Source organism: Anomaloglossus baeobatrachus, chromosome 1 (genome assembly GCF_048569485.1).
Source record: "Anomaloglossus baeobatrachus isolate aAnoBae1 chromosome 1, aAnoBae1.hap1, whole genome shotgun sequence".
Lineage (NCBI taxonomy): Eukaryota > Metazoa > Chordata > Amphibia > Anura > Aromobatidae > Anomaloglossus > Anomaloglossus baeobatrachus.
In genome coordinates this window covers 414,879,822-414,900,001 of record NC_134353.1, presented here as the reverse complement: position 1 = coordinate 414,900,001, position 20,180 = coordinate 414,879,822, and the positions used below count along the sequence as shown (strand labels likewise).

The window sequence follows — 20,180 nt, the reverse complement described above, 5'->3', positions numbered from 1 at the left end:
TTGCACACTCCAACTCATTATAACTAAGCCATTATACTAGCAAACACTCAGTGTACCTTGTGGCATCCTAAACGTGGCTATTGGACTTTGCTATAGTCACACTAGTGCAAATACATTTGCAGAGTACGTCTGCCTGCATTGCACACTCCAACTCATTATAACTAAGCCATTATACTAGCAAACACTCAGTGTACCTAGTGGCATCCTAAACGTGGCTATTGGACTTTGCTATAGTCACACTAGTGCAAAGACATTTGCAGAGCACCTCTGCCTGCATTGCACACTCCAACTCATTATAACTAAGCCATTATACTAGCAAACACTCAGTGTACCTAGTGGCATCCTAAACGTGGCTATTGGACTTTGCTATAGTCACACTAGTGCAAAGACATTTGCAGAGCACGTCTGCCTGCATTGCACACTCCAACTCATTATAACTAAGCCATTATACTAGCAAACACTCAGTGTACCTAGTGGCATCCTAAACGTGGCTATTGGACTTTGCTATAGTCACACTAGTGCAAAGACATTTGCAGAGCACGTCTGCCTGCATTGCACACTCCAACTCATTATAACTAAGCCATTATACTAGCAAACACACAGTGTACCTAGTGGCATCCTAAACGTGGCTATTGGACTTTGCTATAGTCACACTAGTGCAAAGACATTTGCAGAGCACCTCTGCCTGCATTGCACACTCCAACTCATTATAACTAAGCCATTATACTAGCAAACACTCAGTGTACCTAGTGGCATCCTAAACGTGGCTATTGGACTTTGCTATAGTCACACTAGTGCAAAGACATTTGCAGAGCACGTCTGCCTGCATTGCACACTCCAACTCATTATAACTAAGCCATTATACTAGCAAACACTAAGTGTACCTAGTGGCATTCTAAACGTGGCTATTGGACTTTGCTATAGTCACACTAGTGCAAAGACATTTGCAGAGCACGTCTGCCTATATTGCACACTCCAACTCATTATAACTAAGCCATTATACTAGCAATTTTTGCTGCCAGTTTAAGGGCCGTAGTTGCATTGTCAGGGATATTTATTCTTTATTATTCTGCTGTTAATAAAGCTAGACCACCACTGCAATCTACACCACCTCTCAATTTTTACTACCACATTGTCAGTCCACAATCTTGTCGCAATCAACATGAGTGGCAAAATGACAGATGCTGGTGGAAAGGGGAAGAGGCGTGGTGGAAAAGGCAAAAAAGGTTTTGTCCGTGGGGAAGGTGGCAAAGCTCCATTATCATCTGCTGAAGATAGACCATCTACCAGCAAAAGTAATATGTCTACTACTTACCGTGGACAATCCGATGTGCTCCCTTTTTTACGGACACGAACAACAGGAACAAAGGTAGATGATGGGCAAAAAAGGAAAATGCTTGAATGGATCTCAAGTGGTCCAACAAGTGCCCTCTCAGCCACTTCAAGTACCGCATCCAAAAAACACCAGTCCTCTGAGTTGTCATCCCAATCAAACTTGCTTTCTCCCAGCTCTGAAGTCTCCATCAGCCCTGCACAGTATGGTGGAACTGAGATGGCTGAGTCTGCAGAGCTGTTCAGTCACACTATAACCTGGGAATCAGAGGTCTGCTCCCAAGCTACAGTGAGTACAGAACAGGAAATGGTCTGCAGTGATGCCCAGAACCTTTGTGACTCTGATTCAGGCCGTGAGGACCAAGTTTCGGAGCATAATGTTGACCCTTTGTCACAAACTGTAACACCTGTGGTTATAGACAATGAGGAACATACTGATGAAGATGAGACTCAGATACCCGATTGGGATGACAACTTAAATATTCGGTCAGGGCAAGAAGAGGCTCGGTCAGAGGGGGAGGGGAGTGCAAACACAACAATTGATGATGAAGTTCTAGATCCCACCTACTGTCAACCCACAGTCAGGCACTCAAGGAGGTCAACAGAGGTGGTGGAGGAGGATGCAACTGATGACGAAGTTACCTTGCGCCTTCCTGGACAGAGTCGGAGTACTGGTAGCACGTCTACAACTGCATCCTCAGCCACCACTCTGCCTCTGAGCATTATTCGGGTGGATCAACAGGTCGCATGGCCTCTAAGCCTTGCCTAGCCTGGTCCTTTTTTGACATAGAAAAAGATCGCCAAAATTATGTGATCTGTAAAATTTGTCATGGTTCTCTTAGTAGAGGTCAAAACCTCAGCAGTTTGACAACTTCTTCCATGAATCGTCACATGAATAAATATCATATGGCCCGGTGGGAAGCTCACCGTGCTGCAATGCGGCCTAGCGGAGTGAACCATCCACCGCCTGCCCCTTCCAGTGCATCCGCACGCTCGTCATCTTCTAGGACTGTGGGGACAGCTGTCACACCTGTTTTTCCACCCACAACTTCCACCACTGTAACCGCAACAGGCAGTTTGCTTGGTAGGTCGTCAGTTGTTTTGGAAGGGGAAACAAGTGAGTGTGTACAGCTCTCTCAGACATCGATAGCACCAACTTTGGATGAAGGCAACATCATGTCTCCGCCTGCACTTTCCTCACAAACCTGCATTTTTCCAGGGACACCCTACTCAACACCGTCTACACACAGCAGCCAGATCTCTGTCCCTCAGATGTGGACAAATAAAAGGCCATTTCCTGCGACCCATGACAAAGCTAAGAGGTTGACTCTATCCCTCTGTAAGCTGTTGGCTACCGAAATGCTGCCTTTCCGCCTAGTGGACACACAGGATTTTAGAGACCTTATGTCTGTCGCTGTGCCCCAGTACCAGATGCCTAGTCGCCACTACTTCTCTAAGAAAGGTGTGCCCGCGCTACACCAGCATGTCGCACACAACATCACCGCTTCCTTGAGAAACTCTGTGTGTGAACGGGTGCATTTCACCACCGATACTTGGACCAGTAAGCATGGACAGGGACGTTACATGTCGCTGACTGGGCACTGGGTAACTATGGTGATAGATGGTGAAGGGTCTGCTGCACAAGTCTTGCCGTCCCCACGACTTGTGTGTCAATCCTCTGTCTGTCCAAGTTCCGCCACTGCTTCTGCATCCTCCACCTCATCTGGGTCCTCCACCTCCGCCCCAAGCCTGCCTGGTCAGGCCACCAGCGTTCTCACTGCGCAGAAGGAATCACGCACCCCTCATTACTATGCTGGCAGCAGAGCGCAACGGCATCAGGCGGTCTTTAGCTTGACATGTCTTGGGAATAAGAGTCACACAGCTGAGGAGTTGTGGTCAGCTCTGCGGTCCGAGTTTAATAAATGGTTGTCTCCACTCAACCTGTAGCCTGGTAACGCCGTGTGCGACAATGCTGCAAACCTGGGTGCGGCCCTTCGCCTGGGCAAGGTGACACACGTACCTTGTATGGCTCACGTGTTGAACCTTGTCGTGCAGCAATTTTTAACACAGTATCCCGGCCTAGATGGCCTTCTGAACAGGGCACGAAAATTGTCTGCTCACTTCCGCCGTTCAAGCGCCGCAGCTGAGCGACTTGCATCGCTCCAGAAGTCTTTCGGCCTGCCGGTTCATCACCTGAAATGCGATGTGGCGACACGCTGGAATTCAACTCTCCACATGTTACAGCGACTGTGGCAGCACCGCCGTGCCCTGGTGCAATACGTCATGACGTATAACCTGGGCCAACGAGATGCAGAGGTGGGGCAGATCACCCTGATGGAGTGGTCTCAGATCAAGGACCTATGCACCCTTCTGCACAGTTTCGACATGGCGACGAATATGTTTAGCGCTGACAATGCCATTATCAGCATGACGATTCCAGTCATTTACATGCTGGAACACACGCTAAACACTATTCGTAGTCAGGGGGTGGGACAACAGGAAGGGGATGAACTACAGGAGGATTCATATGCGCAAGACACAACAACATCACCAAGGTCCAGACGTTCATCATCACCAAGGCGCCAGGCATGGGAGCATGGGGGACAGGGATCAACAAGGGCGCATGGTAGCAGGCGAGATGTTGAGGAAGGTGCAGGAGGACATGAAGAAATGGAGGACGAACTGTCCATGGACATGGAAGACTCAGCAGATGAGGGAGACCTTGGTCAAATTTCAGTTGAAAGAGGTTGGGGGGAGATGTCAGAGGAAGAAAGAACGGTTAGCACCTCTATGCCACAAACACAGCGTGGACTTGGTCCGCATGGCTGCGCAAGACACATGAGTGCCTTCTTGTTGCACTACCTCCAACATGACCCTCGTATTGTCAAAATTAGAAGTGATGATGACTACTGGCTTGCCACACTATTAGATCCCCGGTACAAGTCCAAATTTTGTGACATAATTCCAGCCATAGAAAGGAACGCACGTATGCAGGAGTATCAGCAGAAGCTGTTACTCGATCTTAGATCCGCTTTTCCACCAAACAACCGTGCAGGTGCAGGGAGTGAATCTCCCAGTTGTAACTTGACAAACATGGGACGGTCTCGTCATCTTCAACAGTCTACACGTACCAGTAGGACCGTATCTGGTGCTGGTAACAGCAATTTTATGGAATCTTTTCATAATTTTTTTAGACCCTCCTTTGCAAGGCCACCACAGACAACAAGTCTGACACATAGTCAACGGCTGGAGAGGATGATACAGGAGTATCTCCAAATGAACATCGATGCCATGACTGTGCAACTGGAGCCTTGCTCCTTTTGGGCTTCAAACCTAGAAAAATGGCCAGAGCTCTCAACTTACGCCTTGGAGATTTTGTCGTGTCCAGCTGCCAGTGTTGTCTCTGAACGTGTCTTCAGTGCTGCTGGGTGTGTGCTGACAGATAAGCGCACGCGTCTGTACAGTGACAATGTGGACAGACTGACGTTCATCAAAATGAACAAGTCATGGATCCAGAAGGAATTTACAACCCCTGTGTCATCCTGGGGAGAGTAAATGCTTGTGAAGTGTACAACTAGGGCACAAGTGCTGCCACTGAATGGGTGGGTGTGTGTGGGGCACAATTTTTGGAAAAAAGGGAGACTCCGCTTGGAGTAACCCTTGCTTACATTGTTTTTAAAAGAAGCCAAGATGAACAAGTCATGGTTCAGCAAAGACTTTATCTACCTACCCCGGTGTCATGCTGGGGACGGTTAATTATGGCGTATTTTTGAATGTGCTTGATGCAAATCTAGCTGTGAAGTGTACAACTAGGGCACAAGTGCTGCCACTGAATGGGTGGGTGTGTGTGGGGCACAATTTTTGGAAAAAAGGGAGACTCCGCTTGGAGTAACCCTTGCTTGCTGTGTTTTTAAAAGAAGCCAAGATGAACAGAGCTGGGATCAGGAAAGACTTTGCTACCTACCCTGGTGTCATCCTGGGGACGGTTAATTATGGCGTATTTTGGAATGTGCTTGATGCAAATCTAGCTGTGAAGTGTACAACTAGGGCACAAGTGCTGCCACTGAATGGGTGGGTGTGTGTGGGGGGCACAATTTTTGGAAAAAAGGGAGACTCCGCTTGGAGTAACCCTTGCTTGCTGTGTTTTTAAAAGAAGCCAAGATGAACAGAGCTGGGATCAGGAAAGACTTTGCTACCTACCCCGGTGTCATCCTGGGGACGGATAAGAATGGCGTATTTTTGAATGTGCTTGATGCAAATCTAAACATCCTGTTTGCAACTAGGGCCCAAGTGCTGCCACTGATGGGGTGGGTGTCTGTGTGGCCCAATTTTTGGAAAAAAGGGAGACTCCGCTTGGAGTAACCCTTGCTTACATTGTTTTTAAAAGAAGCCAAGATGAACAGAGCTGGGATCAGGAAAGACTTTGCTACCTACCCTGGTGTCATCCTGGGGACGGTTAATTATGGCGTATTTTGGAATGTGCTTGATGCAAATCTAGCTGTGAAGTGTACAACTAGGGCACAAGTGCTGCCACTGAATGGGTGGGTGTGTGTGGGGCACAATTTTTGGAAAAAAGGGAGACTCCGCTTGGAGTAACCCTTGCTTACATTGTTTTTAAAAGAAGCCAAGATGAACAAGTCATGGTTCAGCAAAGACTTTATCTACCTACCCCGGTGTCATCCTGGGGACGGATAAGAATGGCGTATTTTTGAATGTGCTTGATGCAAATCTAGCTGTGAATTGTACAACTGGGGCACAACTGCTGCCACTGAATGGGTGGGTGTGTGTGGGGCCCAATTTTTGGAAAAAAAGGGAGACTACGCTTGGAGTCACCTTGCGGTGTTTTACATGATTGTAGAAGGGCGTGCCATGCCTATATCTGTGTGTCCTCCTCTTTTTCCTTGTCCAGCTGTTTTGTTTTCGCATGAGTATATGTCCTTGTCACTTTCCCATATGTTTGTGTTGTGTTGTGAGTCATTTGTCACCTTTTGGACACCTTTGAGGGTGTTTTCTAGGTGTTTTTCTGTGTTTGTGATTGCCTGCCATTGTTTCCTATGCAGTTCGAGTTCGGTTCGTCGAACGTTCGACGAGCCGAACTCGAACGGGACCTCCGTTCGGCGAACCGACCTCGAGCCGAACCGGGACCGGTTCGCTCATCTCTACATATAACGCTTATGAACTTTCTCCATTTACTGAAAAATTCTGCTGTCATCCTTTCTTTACACCTCTCCACCATCACCTTCTCCAACATGAGCGTTTTTTTCAATTGATTAACAAGTTCTTCTTTTGTTGGTATTTCCTTCACCAGCCACTTCTGAAGAATAGCCCTTTTACTTATCATTCCTATATCATGGAAAAGATTCGGTAACTTGTCTCCCCCTTTCTCGCCCTCCTCCCGATGCTGATAGTGAAATAACCAGACCATTGGATCTAACTCTACATTTCTATTCCAGATTTTCCTCACTACCCCTTGGACTTGTTTCCAAAATCTTTCAATCCTTTCGCACTGCCATATCCCATGATATAGATCTGTTTTTTCCGTACCACAATTTGGACAACTCATCATCTTATCTGGATGTCTTGCATTCAGTATATTAAATCCATAGATAGCTCTATGTATGATCCTGAATTGGGTATCTCTTAAGTTCTCATTCACAATCTTCTTTCTCATCACCATCCAACCATTCAAAATCTTCGCCTCCACTTCTTGATCTCCCAACTGCTTTGCCCACCCTTCCAACATTCTTCCTGATATGTTAGGGACTAACACTTCTCTCATATTTCCATAAAGACTTGATATATTTGTGGCATGGATGTCCCTTAATATGATCGCATCCATCTAATTTGCCTCATATTCGTTATTTATGTTGTATAGTTTCTTCATTATCCCTTGTTTCACCTGTTCAAACTGGAGAGTCTGGAATGGGCGCAAGTCATACTTTGCTCTCAACTCCTCACACGTCATCCATCTCCGTTCTGTATCATGCATCAGGTTTTTTAGAGTTCCAATCCCTTTTTCCCTCCATTATTTAAAGAGATAATTTTCCCTTCCCTGTGGAAAGTCAGGACAAGCCCATATATTAAGGAATTTGGAGATGTTCCAGGCTAACCCGAACTTTTTCCTAACCGCCTTCCAAGTCATCACTGTGTCTCTACAAATCAGTGAGTGTTTAATGTTGGGCGGCAAATTTGGAATGGAGGTATGTAGGATTGAACTCAGGTCCCAAGGTTTACAAAATTCTGCCTCTATATCCCAGTCAGAATACCTACTTGTTCGTCTAATCCAATCGACTACATGTCTTAAGATACAGGCCAAATTGTACCCCCTGATGTTAGGTAGTCTGATCCCTCCATTTTCTGTTGATAACATTAGCTTTTTGGCACTAATAAAATAACTGTTTTTAAGGTAATGCAAGTTTTTAGTTTTTGATGGCTGATATTGTTTCCCCAGTAGCATTCCTACGTGGCTCTGGCTCTCTCATTCTGTCAGCACGATGTCTGAGGCCAGGGAAGATCGCGCCCCTCCTGAAGGCTAGTCAGCAGTAGTCACCTATTATTCTTGTGCGGGCTGTAGTAATACGTTTTCTTCTGGGCAATCTGTACCTTATTGTTCTGCCTGTACTCCTCCCTGCTTTCAGACTTTTGCTTTGGGGACCTCAGTGGTATCAGAAGCAAATGTGCCTCCCCGCATTGGCTCATGAACTCACTCAGACTGTGACTCAACTAACTGGGCTGTTCAGTACCCTTGTTACTGCTGTGGATTGTTTGCCTGTGACCTTTGCCACCTCCCCCCACTCTGCAAAGCGTGTTCCGGACGCATGCGCCCGGCAGGGCCATTTACTGTAATGGAGCGCACTGTGTTAGCGTGTGCTCTGTTTTGTGCCATTTTTACACATATACGTTTTATGCAGACGGACACCCGAATGTAGTGGACTAGGTCTCTATTTTGGGATTTGTAACTCTTGCAATGAGTCAGACTCTCCTGTGACTGCTTATCAATATCAAAGACCTTGGATGTGCTCTAAGGGGTACTTCTCACATAGCGAGATCGCTGCTGAGATCGCTGCTGAGTCACGTTTTTTGTGACGCATCAGTGACCTCATTAGCGATCTCGCTGTGTGTGACACTAAGCAGTGACCTGGCCCCTGCTGTGAGATCGCTGATCGTTACACACAGTGCTGGTTAATTTTTTGCTCGTTGCTCTCCCGCTGTGAAGCACACATCGCTGTATTTGACAGCGAGAGAGCAACAATCTGAATGTGCAGGGAGCAGGGAATCGACGTCTGGAAGCTGCGGACGCTGGTAACCAAGGTACACTTCAGGTAACCAAGCGAAGTGCTTTGCTTAGTTACCCGATATTTATCTTGGTTACTAGCGTATGCCGCTCTCAGGCTGCCAGTGCTGGCTCCCTGCTCCCTGCACACGTAGCCAGAGTACACATCGGGTAACTAAGCGAAGCGCTTTGCTTAGTAACCCGATGTGTACCCTGGCCACGAGTGCAGGGAGCCAGCGCTAAGCGGTGTGCGCTGGTAACCAGTGTAAATATCGGGTAACCAAGCAAAGCATTTTGCTTAGTTACCCTATATTTACCTTGGTTACCAAGCGCAGCATCGTTTCCACGAGTCGCTGCGGACTGGTTACTGGTGAGATCTGCCTGATTGACAGCTCACCAGCGACCATGTAGCGACGCACCATAAATCCTGACCAGGTCATATTGTGGTCGGAATCGCTGGTACGTCGTTTAATGAGACGGTACACTAAACACCCTCCAGTATCCTCTGCCTCCAGATTGCCATCACTGAGAGTGACTTGCAGCTTCTCCTTCCCTGCATAGATTATTGTCTGTGGAGCAATCAGACTCTAGCTCTAGTGTGGAGTTGGTGTTTTATCCTTATCAGGTGGGAAGGATGAGTGATTTGGTTGTCTAATTACAGCTGTTGCTTCTGTCCCAGTAATCAAACCAGCAGAGATCCGTTATCTAAAGAAAGGAGTCCCTCCTTTCAGTCATCGCATCCATAGCGGTCGGCTTGTTTCTGTCATCAGTAGACATTCTGGACACTTACATGTGCCGATAGTCCCAGTTCATCAGTGTTACCTGCGGTTTGCGATAGGCTGGGATCATGATCAATTCAGGGCTCTACCTTTTGGGTGTACGAAGGTCTTGGCGCCAATTATGGTGCTTTTCTGCTCCGGGGAAAAGTGGTAATAACCTATCAAGATGACATTCTGGTCAAGGATCCCAGCCAACCTGGAGATAAGTTTACACACTGTGGACCAATTCAAATGGATTGTCAACCAAACAAAATCCATGCTAGTTGCTGCTCAGCTTCTCTGCTTTCCGGGGATGACCTTCAACACGATTCAGGGATTGTTTTTTCTTCCAGAAGAAAAGAGTGATTCTGCAGTTTTCTATTCGGGTTGTGAGACGCTTGGGGAACTACCCTCTCCAGTTTTGCATGAGAGTGTTGGGTCAGATTATGGCGGCTTTTGAAGCGGTTCCCTTTGGTCAGTTCCATTCAAGGCCATTATAGAGCACAGTTCTATCACTTTGGGACAGGTCCTTACAGCCCTTGGATCGGCCTCTTGCCTTTCACTTCAATACCGCAGGTCCCTTAGGTGATGATTTAACCCCCTCTTCGCTGTCCCAGGGGCACTGTTTCCGCCCAACCAGTGGCAGATATTGTCCATGGATGCCAGCCTCTCCAGTTGGGGGGGCAGTGTTTTGACGGTTTTCGGCACAAGGAATTTGGGATGATCAGGAGAGACTTCTCCGATCAATGTTCTGGATATCAGAACAATCCATTGGACTCTCCTGACAACACCTACTTAGGAGGCTGTTAGTCAGAATCCAATCAGACAACTCCTCGGTGGTAGCATTTATCAATCATCAGAGGGGAGCAAGAAGTCATGTTGGAGATGTCGAGGATTCAAAGGTAGGTAGATGACAGAGTTCCGCTGATTTCAGCAGTTTACGTTACCGGGGTAGACAATTGGGAGGCGGATTGGGAGGTAGAAAGTAGACCCACGGGAATGGACCCTTCACATAGTAGTGGTCAGACCTTCACTGGTGCACTCTGGACGTCGATCTGATGGTTTCCAGATTAAACCACAGAGTATCAGCATTTGTCATGAAAGCTGGGGGCCCACAGGTGGTTTTTGTTGATGCGTTGGCAATTCCTTGGTCCCAGTTATTTCAAGCTTATCTGTTCCCACCTATTCCTCTTCTTCCCAGACCTCTCTGCAAGATCAGGGGAGAAGAGGCTCCCATGATCCTGGTGGCTCCGAACTGGCACATGAGGGTTTGGTATTCAGACAACATCAGTCTATTAGGTGATTCTCTGTGGCCCATTCCGATCTGCCCGACCTGTTATCTCTGGGTCCATTTTATTTCTAGAATTTACAACTGCTTGCTTTAACAGTATTGCTGTTGAAGCCTCGATTCTGAGGAGGTTTGGGCTTTAAGAGCCCCAGTGATCCAGACCATGATCAGGGCTAGGAAGAAGTCAATTTCCCCATTGTCTTTTGTCTTTTTTTTTTTCTTTACTGTGCCTACTTTCTTTTTTGCAGTCTGGACTGGAGGCAGACCAGGTGCTTAATTCTCTCAAAGGCCAGTTTTCCTCCTCTGCTCTTTTTTTCCCCCAGAGGAATTTGGCTGCAGAACCGCATGTCAGAACTTTTTTCCAGAGACTAGTGCTTATCAGGTTTCTTATCGGCCACCCTTAACCTAGTTCTAGAGGGTCTTCAGGGTTTCCCTTTCAATACTCTCAGGGAGATCCCAGCTCTTTTACTATCGCAGAATGTGGTGTTTTTATAGCCATCACCTTTATTAGAAGGGTATCTGAATTGGCACCCCTTCCTTGCCTGCTCCTTATCTCGTTGTTCATCAGTACAAGGTGATGTTAAGTCCGATTCTGACTTTCCTTCCTAAGGTTTATGCCTTCCACCTTAATGATAGCATTGTGTTAAGGCCCCTTTACACACTGAGACTTTCTAGTGATCCCACCAGCGAACTCGACCTGGCCAGGATCGCTGGAAAGCCTCTAACAGTCGCTGGTGAGCTGTCAAACAGGCAGATCTGTCCAACGACGCAGCAGCGTTACGGACCTGCAGAACGACCTCGCTGGAAAGGGAACGCTAGCACACCTATGGGCTGGGTCGCTAACGATGTAGTTATAACGGTGACAAACACACCGATACATGCTGCGCAGCGGGAAACAAAGTACCAAAGAATGGTCCTGAACGACTTGTAGCGATCAGCGACCTCACAGCCGGGGCCAGGTCGCTGATGCGTGTCACACACTGCAATGTCGCTGGGGAGGTCGCTATTACGTCACAAAACCGGTGACGTTACAGCGATATCGCTAGCGATGTTGCAGTGTGTAAAGGGGCCTTTACCTTCATGTTGTCCTTTTCCACTTCATCCATTGAAAAGATTACACAGTCTGGATGTGGTTAGGCCTGTACGATATTAGTTGTCTGCCACTGTGGTCCGATTCCTTATTTGTTCTGGATTAAAGCGAACGTCATTCAGGCGTACAAGTTGAAGGACAGGGTTCCTCCTTTCAACATCAGGGCACACTCCACTAATGCGGTTGGCTTCGGTCTTTCAGCTCTGTAAGGCTGCTACCTGGGCATCTGTATATAGTTTTCTAAATTCTAAAGGGTCCATATCTTTGCTCTGACTGGTGTGGCTTGGGCTGGAAAATTTTACAGGTAGCAGTTAATGAGCCTTCAATTTGAACTACACTAGTAAGTTCTGTGATGTTAACAGAATTGTTGCTTATACTGTATGTGCCTTCTCACACCCCAGGGACCGCTTTTGAATGTCTAGGGATTTTGTGTCCCCCAATGAAGCGACTGAGAAAATCAGATTTTTGTTACAAACCGTAAACTATGTTTCTAATAGTCTTCATTGGGTTACACAGGTCTCATCCATTTTTGCCAGTGATATATATTTGAGTTATTCTTCTTAGGTTTCTTATTCTTACTTCTAGTGCTTTCTTACTAAACTGAGGAGGCCGATTCCTGCAGATCAAGGTATAGTCTGCTGGGGAGAAGCTAACTTTTAGTTTTATGTAATATCTATGTAAACCTCCAGGTGGCAGCAAACTATCCCAGGTTTCTGTGTCCTGCAATGAAGCCTATGAAAAACAGATTTTATGGTGAGTACCAAAAAAAAATCAAATTTTTTCACGGATGGCTAAAGAAATAAATCACAAAGCTTCTGCTATACGTTGCAATGTTAAATATGTAAAGCGTATGGATTGTACATCGATGTCCTCTCTGTGCTCATCGTGTTTTTCACGGACCCACAGACTTGTATTGACCTTTTTCATCCGTAATACCGTACAAAAAAACGACGTCTCTATGGGTTTTACATGGACACACAATCCGTGTCAAACCACGGACATGAGAATAACACCATAGATTATAATGTTACAGAGAGGGGGGAGCCAGCACTCCCTTTGAATGGCATGCAACAAATAAAAAGCGTAAAATTCACAAATTCATTCCTACTGTACTATAATGCAAAATGAGATTTTTAGCAAGCAATTGATGAATAATTTGAGCCGCCCCTGCCCCATCACGGCAAATCTCAATAGGGATCCATTGATGCAGAGAAGGCCTTTGATAGAGTCAGCTGGGAGTTTGTGATGGCCTTTCTGCGGCAGGTGGGACTGGGAGACAAAATCATTGAAAGGGTCTCTTCCCTTTATAGGAATCCCTCTGCCAGGGTCAAAGTCAATGGGTTTCTCTCATCACCAATTGCAATACATAATGGTACACGTCAGGGGTGCCCCCTTTCCCCCCTACTTTATGTCCTGGTTATGGAACACCTTGCCGTGGCCATCAGAAACAATTCCAGTATCCACGGGATAGGGGTGGGGGGTGGGGAATGCAAGGCAGCTCTTTACGCAGATGATCTACTTCTGTTCATTTCACAGCCTCGCCTTTCCTTCCCCTCACTTATTCAAGAGTTTGAAAAATTCAGTCACCTCAGCAACTTTAAGGTCAATTACTCCAAATCCGAGGCATTAAACATATCTCTCCCTGATGCTGAGGTGGATCATATCAAGAAAAATTTCCCCTTCAAGTGGCAGGACTCCGCCATTACTTACCTAGGGATAACAGTCCCCATGGATCTCTCAAAACTATATCAGCTTAACTACCTTCCCCTTCTCAACAGGACAAGAAAGGATCTTACCTCATACAATAGTAAAAGACTATCCTGGTTTGGACGAATAAATGTTATCAAAATGGACGTTTTGCCTCGCTTTTTGTTCTTGTTCCAGACGGTCCCCTTGGTTCCTCCTGCAGTTTTTTTCTCCAGCCTGCAGTCAGTTATCACGCGCTTCATGTGGGGAGGTAAGCGCCCGAGGATAGGCTTCACTACCTTTTGCAGACTTAAAAGCCAGGGGGAAGCTGGATTGCCCAACCTTAAACTCTATCATAAAGCGGCTCTACTGATGCGATTACTAGATTGGCAATATCATGGGGCCACAAAGCAGTGGGTAAGCCTAAAAGAAATGGACCACGAGATCCCCTTGCGTTACCTCCCTTGGATTAGCTCGGGCTCCAGGGGCCAGCCTCTCTCTGAGGCTGATCTCTTGAGGGCGACATTGAGGACGTGGGATTTAGAAACCAAAAGGGGTCGTCTGTCCAGGGAGCACGGTCCCCTCTCCCCTATCTTTTCAAACCCAGATTTTGCCCCGGCAGTTGGCCGATGTTTTCCTGTGCCGGAGGAGGAGCGGGGACGTGCGCTTCTTTCACATACTTCAGGGATCCCCATTGCCCACATACGACTTGCTCTCTGCCTTGGGAGGGGCCATACCCTGGTTTGAATACTTCCAGATCAGGTCTTTTTTCCCTGGATCAGGCCGGGAGGCACTTTATGCTGCCCTCCCCCCCTCCTCGTTTGAAAAGCTCTTTCTTTTGGAAGATGCTCCGGGACATACCCTGTCCCTTATCTATAACCTTTTGATCCAGAAGGGGGATGTGGACGAGCTCAAATTTGTGGGGGGATGGAGTAGAGACTTGGGCGTGACTATCCGGGTTGAGGAATGGAGTACTGCTTTTCTTTTCACTCACAAATTTTCTAGGGCTTGTTCGGTCCAGGAAAAGGGTTATAAAATTCTCACCCGCTGGTACCGCTGCCCTCATGCCCTACACACAATCTTCCCTTCAGTGTCAGACAGATGTTGGCGGTGTAATCACGAGAGGGGGGATATGTTGCATATATGGTGGAGCTGTAGCCTCATTAAGCCTTTTTGGAGTGGGGTCTTCTCGGCATACAATAGCATTAGTGGGGAGGCCCTCTCTGGTTCTCCACAAATCGCTCTCTTATCTATCCTACCGGGGTCTGTTAAATCTCAGAAAATGGGACTATTGCGGTTTTGCCTAGCGGCTGCCCGAGCCGTGATCCCCAGACACTGGAGGTCCACCCGTGCCCCCGCCTTGGATGAGTGGCTTGAGGAGATGGCCTCCCTTTACAGAATGGAGGGTCTCACTGCTGAAATTCAGGACGCTACTGAAAAATGTATTAAGATCTGGAGTCCCTGGGTCATTTTTTTGGATTCTCCGGACTTCAGGTCCCTCTTTGGGGTGAGTTGAGACTCTACCTAGATTTTTCCTGCTAGTTATTCCCAGCCCTTTCTTGCCCTTCCCCATGATCCTTTTCCCCGTCATTATTCACTTTGTCTACTTCCCTCTTTATTTCTTTTCCTTCGACTGACCATTATGTGCCTCTATGGTATGAATGGTAAATCTTTGCTGTTTATGGTATAGTTTATGGATTTTATACTTTTATAATGGTTCAAGACAGATTGATATAAATGTTCTTAAATGTTCTTTATTGTAACAAACTGTATATGGCTACAACCTTGCAAAGCCTTTCATGTTTTATTGCATCCTTGTTTGTTTTTTTGTTTTGTCTCTATTTGGGGGTTTGCCTTGGTCTGCAGCCCTGCTTATTGTAACCAACCTTAATTTTTCAATAAAAAAAGAGATTAAACATAAATCACAATAGGGGGGTCCAACTCTATATTATATAATTTACCATTGTGCCATACGGCCTCCTAAATATTTTAATAAGCAGAACCATATAAAAGCAACACATATACCTGTGACATCTCAGAACCGCTCCCATGTTGCAAAAACAGATAACTGCGAATAAAGGCAGTCCAGGTGCCAGTATATGCAGCAAGGCCACACACACCAGCACAATGTCAAAACTGGCCCTCACAGTGTCTGACCAGCAGCCATGGATAAAGGCGGAGCTGGCCCAAGTAAATGGTGCTTAATTAATGATGCCTGTGGAACAGGGTGAGGTAGTTCAATGTGAACAGACTCCAACATTAGTTTTAGGAATTTGCAAACCACACTGGGCATGCACGGCCTGGTGGGGGTCAGCTCCAGACCAGTAAATCATTACAAAGATGAGGGAGCCAGCACTGCCTGTGAATGGCATGCAACAAATAAAATGTAAAATTTACAAATTCATTCCTACTGTACTATAATGCAAAATGAGAATTTTTGCAATTTCCTTCTGCTACTATCAAAACTAATGTTGGAGCTTGTTCACATTGAACTACCTCACCCTGTTCCACAGGCATCATTAATTAAGCACCATTTACTTGGGCCTGCTCCGCCTTTATCCATGGCTGCTGGTCAGACACACTGTGAGGGCCAGTTTTGACATTGTGCTGGTGTGTGTGTGGCCTTGCTGCATATGCTGGCATCTGGACTGCCTTTATTCGCAGTTATCTGTTTTTGCAACATGGGAGCGGTTCTGAGATGTCACAGGTATGTGTTGCTTTTATATGGTTCTGCTTATTAAAATATTTCGGAGGCCGTATGGCACAATGGCAAATTATATAATATAGAGTAGGACCTCCCTATTTAGATTTGCCGTGACGTGGCAGGGGTGGCTTAAATTATTGATCAACTGTTTGCTAAAACTCTCATTTTGCATTATAGTACAGTAGGAATGAATTTGTGAATTTTACACTTTTTATTTGTTGCATGCCATTCATAGGTAGTGCTGGCTCCCCCTCTCTGTAATGATAGATTATAATGGGTATGTGTTGTTTCCGTGAAACAAAGCGTATAAAACGCGTACGTGCCACACATACATTTGAATGAGGCCTTAGGCTATGTGCGCACGTTGCGTACAGTCACTGCAGAAATTTCTGCAGCGATCTGAAGAGCACATGTGCGCTTTAGATCGCTGCAGAAATGTCCGTAGTGAGCGACGATTCCATGCGCTCTGCCTGCAGCTCCTGCCATAGACAGAGCAGGAGCTGCCGGCAAAGCGCAGGAAAGAAGTGACATGTCACTTCTTTTTACGCAGCGCTTCGGCAGTAGCCGAAGCGCTGCGCTCTTAAACGCCACGTGTGCACGGCCCCTGCACAATCTCCATAGACTGTGCAGGGGACGCAGGACGCATGCAGTTACGCTGCGCTGTAAAGCGCAGCGTAACTGCATGTATTTACGCAACGTGCGCACATAGCCTTACAGTTAACCTCAGAATGAGTTAACAGTGGATCCTTCAGTGAGCTTATCTGCCCACAGCTATCTCTCTCCAATTCACATGAACGGTTTATCTTGACTGATTGTGCTTTCAATGCAGACACTAAAGCAAGATATCTCTAGCAGCGGCTTATCTCCCCCTAGTGCAAGTGTAAGGGTACCTTCACACTTAGCGATGCAGCAGCGATCCGACCAGCGATCTGACCTGGTCAGGATCGCAGCTGCATCGCTACATGGTCGCTGGTGAGCTGTCAAACAGGCAGATCTCACCAGCGACCAGTGAACAGCCCCCAGCCAGCAGCGACGTGCAAGCGACGCTGCGCTTGCACGGAGCCGGCGTCTGGAAGCTGCGGACACTGGTAACTAAGGTAAACATCGGGTATGGTTACCCGATGTTTACATTAGTTACCAGCGCACACCGCTTAGCTGTGTGTGCAGGGAGCAGGGAGCCGCGCACACTGAGCACTGGCTCCTTGCTCTCCTAGCTACAGTACACATCGGGTTAATTAACCCGATGTGTAAATGCAGCTACATGTGCAGAGAGCAGGGAGCCGCGCACACTGCTTAGCGCTGGCTCCTTGCTCTCCTGGCTGCTGTACACATCGGGTTAATTAACCCGATGTGTACAGCAGCTACATGTGCAGAAAGCCGGAGCCGGCAGCACAGGCAGCGTGAGAGCTGCAGAGGCTAGTAACTAAGGTAAATATCGGGTAACCACCTTGGTTACCCGATGTTTATCTTGGATACAGCTTACCTCAGCTGTCAGACGCCGGCTCCTGCTCCCTGCTCGCTTCATTTGTCTCTCTCTCGCTGTCACACACAGCGATCTGTGTGTCACAGCGGGAGAGCGCCTTTGCAGAAAACGAACCAGGGCTGTGTGTAACAAGCAGCGATCTCGCAGCAGGGGCCAGATCGCTGCTCATTGTCACACACAGCGAGATCGCTAATGAGGTAACTGCTGCGTCACAAAAAGCGTGACTCAGCAGCGATGTCGGCAGTGAGCTCGCTGTGTGTGAAGCACCCCTAAAGGCCCAGTCACACACAACGACTTATTTGCGTTCCCGAAAACGATACGACCTGATAGAGATCGCTAGTAAGTTGCTGGGAGGTCGCTGGTGAGATGTCACACAGTCAGACCTTACCAGCGATGCAGGAACAATACAGGTCGCAGTAGCGACCTGTATAAGATCTCAGCAGTCACTGTGACCCTGTCACTTAAGCTGGGTTTACACACTGCAACATCTCAAACGACATCGCTGTAACGTCACCGGTTTTGTGACGCAATAGCGATGTCGTTTGCGATGTTGCAGTGTGTGAAACACATCAGCGACCTGGCCCCTGCTGTGAAGTTGCTGATCGCTACAAATCGTTCAGGACCATTCCTAGGTCCTTTGTTTCCCGCTGTGCAGCATGCATCGCTAGAAAGTTTCAGTGTGTGAAAGACTTTGCAGCGACTTTGTTAGCAACTTCTCTTTCAAAAAGCTGCTTATCAACGTCCCCAACAGCCAGCTAGGTCGCTCTGCAGGTCCGGATCGCTGTTGCGTTGTTGGCCAGGTTTGCCTGTTTGACAGCTCACCAGCGACTCAACAGAGACTTAGGGAGGTCGCTGTTACGTCACGAAACCGGTGACGTTACAGCGATGTCCTTTGCGATGTTGCAGTGTGTAAACCCAGCTATAGTGTCAAACATAGCGATGGGTCCTGCCCAGCAGGATATCGTCTTTGAAGAAAATGGCCTGGACCATTCGGCAACGACTAGAGATCTCACAGCAGAGGCCTGATCGCTGGTAGGTGTCACACATAACAAGATCTCTAACGGGATCGCTACTGCGTCACAGAAACCGTGACTCAGCTGCGATCTTGCTAGCGATCTCGTTATGTGTGACGGTACCTTTTAGATGTTTAATTTGAACCTGTCCGACTCATAGCCTCAATAAACCGTCATACACATCAGATGGTTGACTGATAACAGCAAAATTGGCAAGTTCGGTCTAGTAAGATAGGTTCACTTCCGTCAGATGGTTGTCACCTCTTTAGTCCCATAGAAGTGCATGGAGTGGTGATCATGCATGTGGGCTACTGCTTTATTTGCGTGGGAGTCCCAGAAGTTGTACCCCCAATGATTATCCTTTGGATAGGTGATGAATGTATTTTGTGACATAACCCCTTTAATTCTACAATATTTCATATTCTTTTTATTTTGCGTCCCAGTCAGTTGGAGGACTACTGGTTGCCTTTCTTTTGACAGTTCTTTTGTTTTTCAGGGACGATCCTCCAAGGAGCCGAGGAGAACTTAAGTTCCAGATGAGATCAGAACTTTTGAGCATTATGAGCTGTTTCTCTGATCTAGTTAATGCTGTTCACTGGATGCCACCCGGTTTTCTATGGGGGGGATGCTTGTTACGGGGGGCTGTCTGATAATAACTTAAAGGAGTATCAGACAGTCAGGGTCCACCGTGCAAAGACTCTGCTGCAGACTATGGCAGAGTGCAATACCTCTGTTAACTCACAGAAGGATATAATAAGTAAGTAAAGCAATTCCTCCCTTACTTGGAGGGTGTGTGGAATGATCTCTGTTAATAATCACAGAGACAAAGGCAATGTGTGCGAAATGGCACCTACCTAGGTCCGCTCTTCTAGTGGTGCAAAAGAGACGAACAGCAGCGTAAGCCGCACAAAGCTCCTACCTGCGTTCGCTCCACTAGTGTGCGAGGACACGAACCACTAGATATGGCACCTGCCTAGGTCCGCTCTTCTAGTGGTGCAAAAGAGACGAACAGCAGCGTAAGCCGCACAAAGCTCCTACCTCTGTTCGCTCCCCTAGTGTGCGAGGATACGAACAACTGCCAGACGCAGTATAAGGAACGTTACCCTAGCGGCAACGTCCACCTACGAGTCGAACCACAAGGCCCAGCCAGACCATGTGCCTCAGGCACCTGCCTATGTCCGCTCCCCTAAGAGGTAAGGATACGGACAGCAGCCGAAGCTGTAAGGTATAAGAACGCTACCCTGCCGGTAGCGCTCACCTAGAATAGACAGAGGAATGCCTAGAGGAACGCGCACAGAGCGTCTACTCTTATGCATGAACCAAGAGGACTGAGCGCCATGCGGCGTGTGTCAGGGTCTTATATAGACTCTGTGCCTCATCCAAGATGGAGGACACCAGAGCCAATCCGCTGCCAGAACGACAGGAGTGATGTCATGCTGGCCTATCACCGAGCAAGGCATCACAAGCACATGACCAGCGACCAATTGGCATAGAAGGTGTCAGAGACATGTGACCTCGTGTCAGCGATGATGTCACCCGCACATGTGCAATGG

General features: G+C 47.4%; 1 protein-coding gene across 1 annotated transcript in view; it reads left to right on the top strand.

The window, feature by feature from the left end:
• The window catches only part of LOC142303479 (peroxisomal membrane protein 11C-like), a 103,970-nt gene extending 84,683 nt beyond the window's left edge, over positions 1–19,287 (top strand). Inside the window, exon 5 of the mRNA XM_075344899.1 lies at positions 19,124–19,287. Coding sequence (XP_075201014.1) covers positions 19,124–19,277 — 154 coding nt within the window. The 3' untranslated portion in view covers positions 19,278–19,287. The remainder of the gene's footprint in view (positions 1–19,123) is intronic.
• Positions 19,288–20,180: the final 893 nt, after the last annotated feature.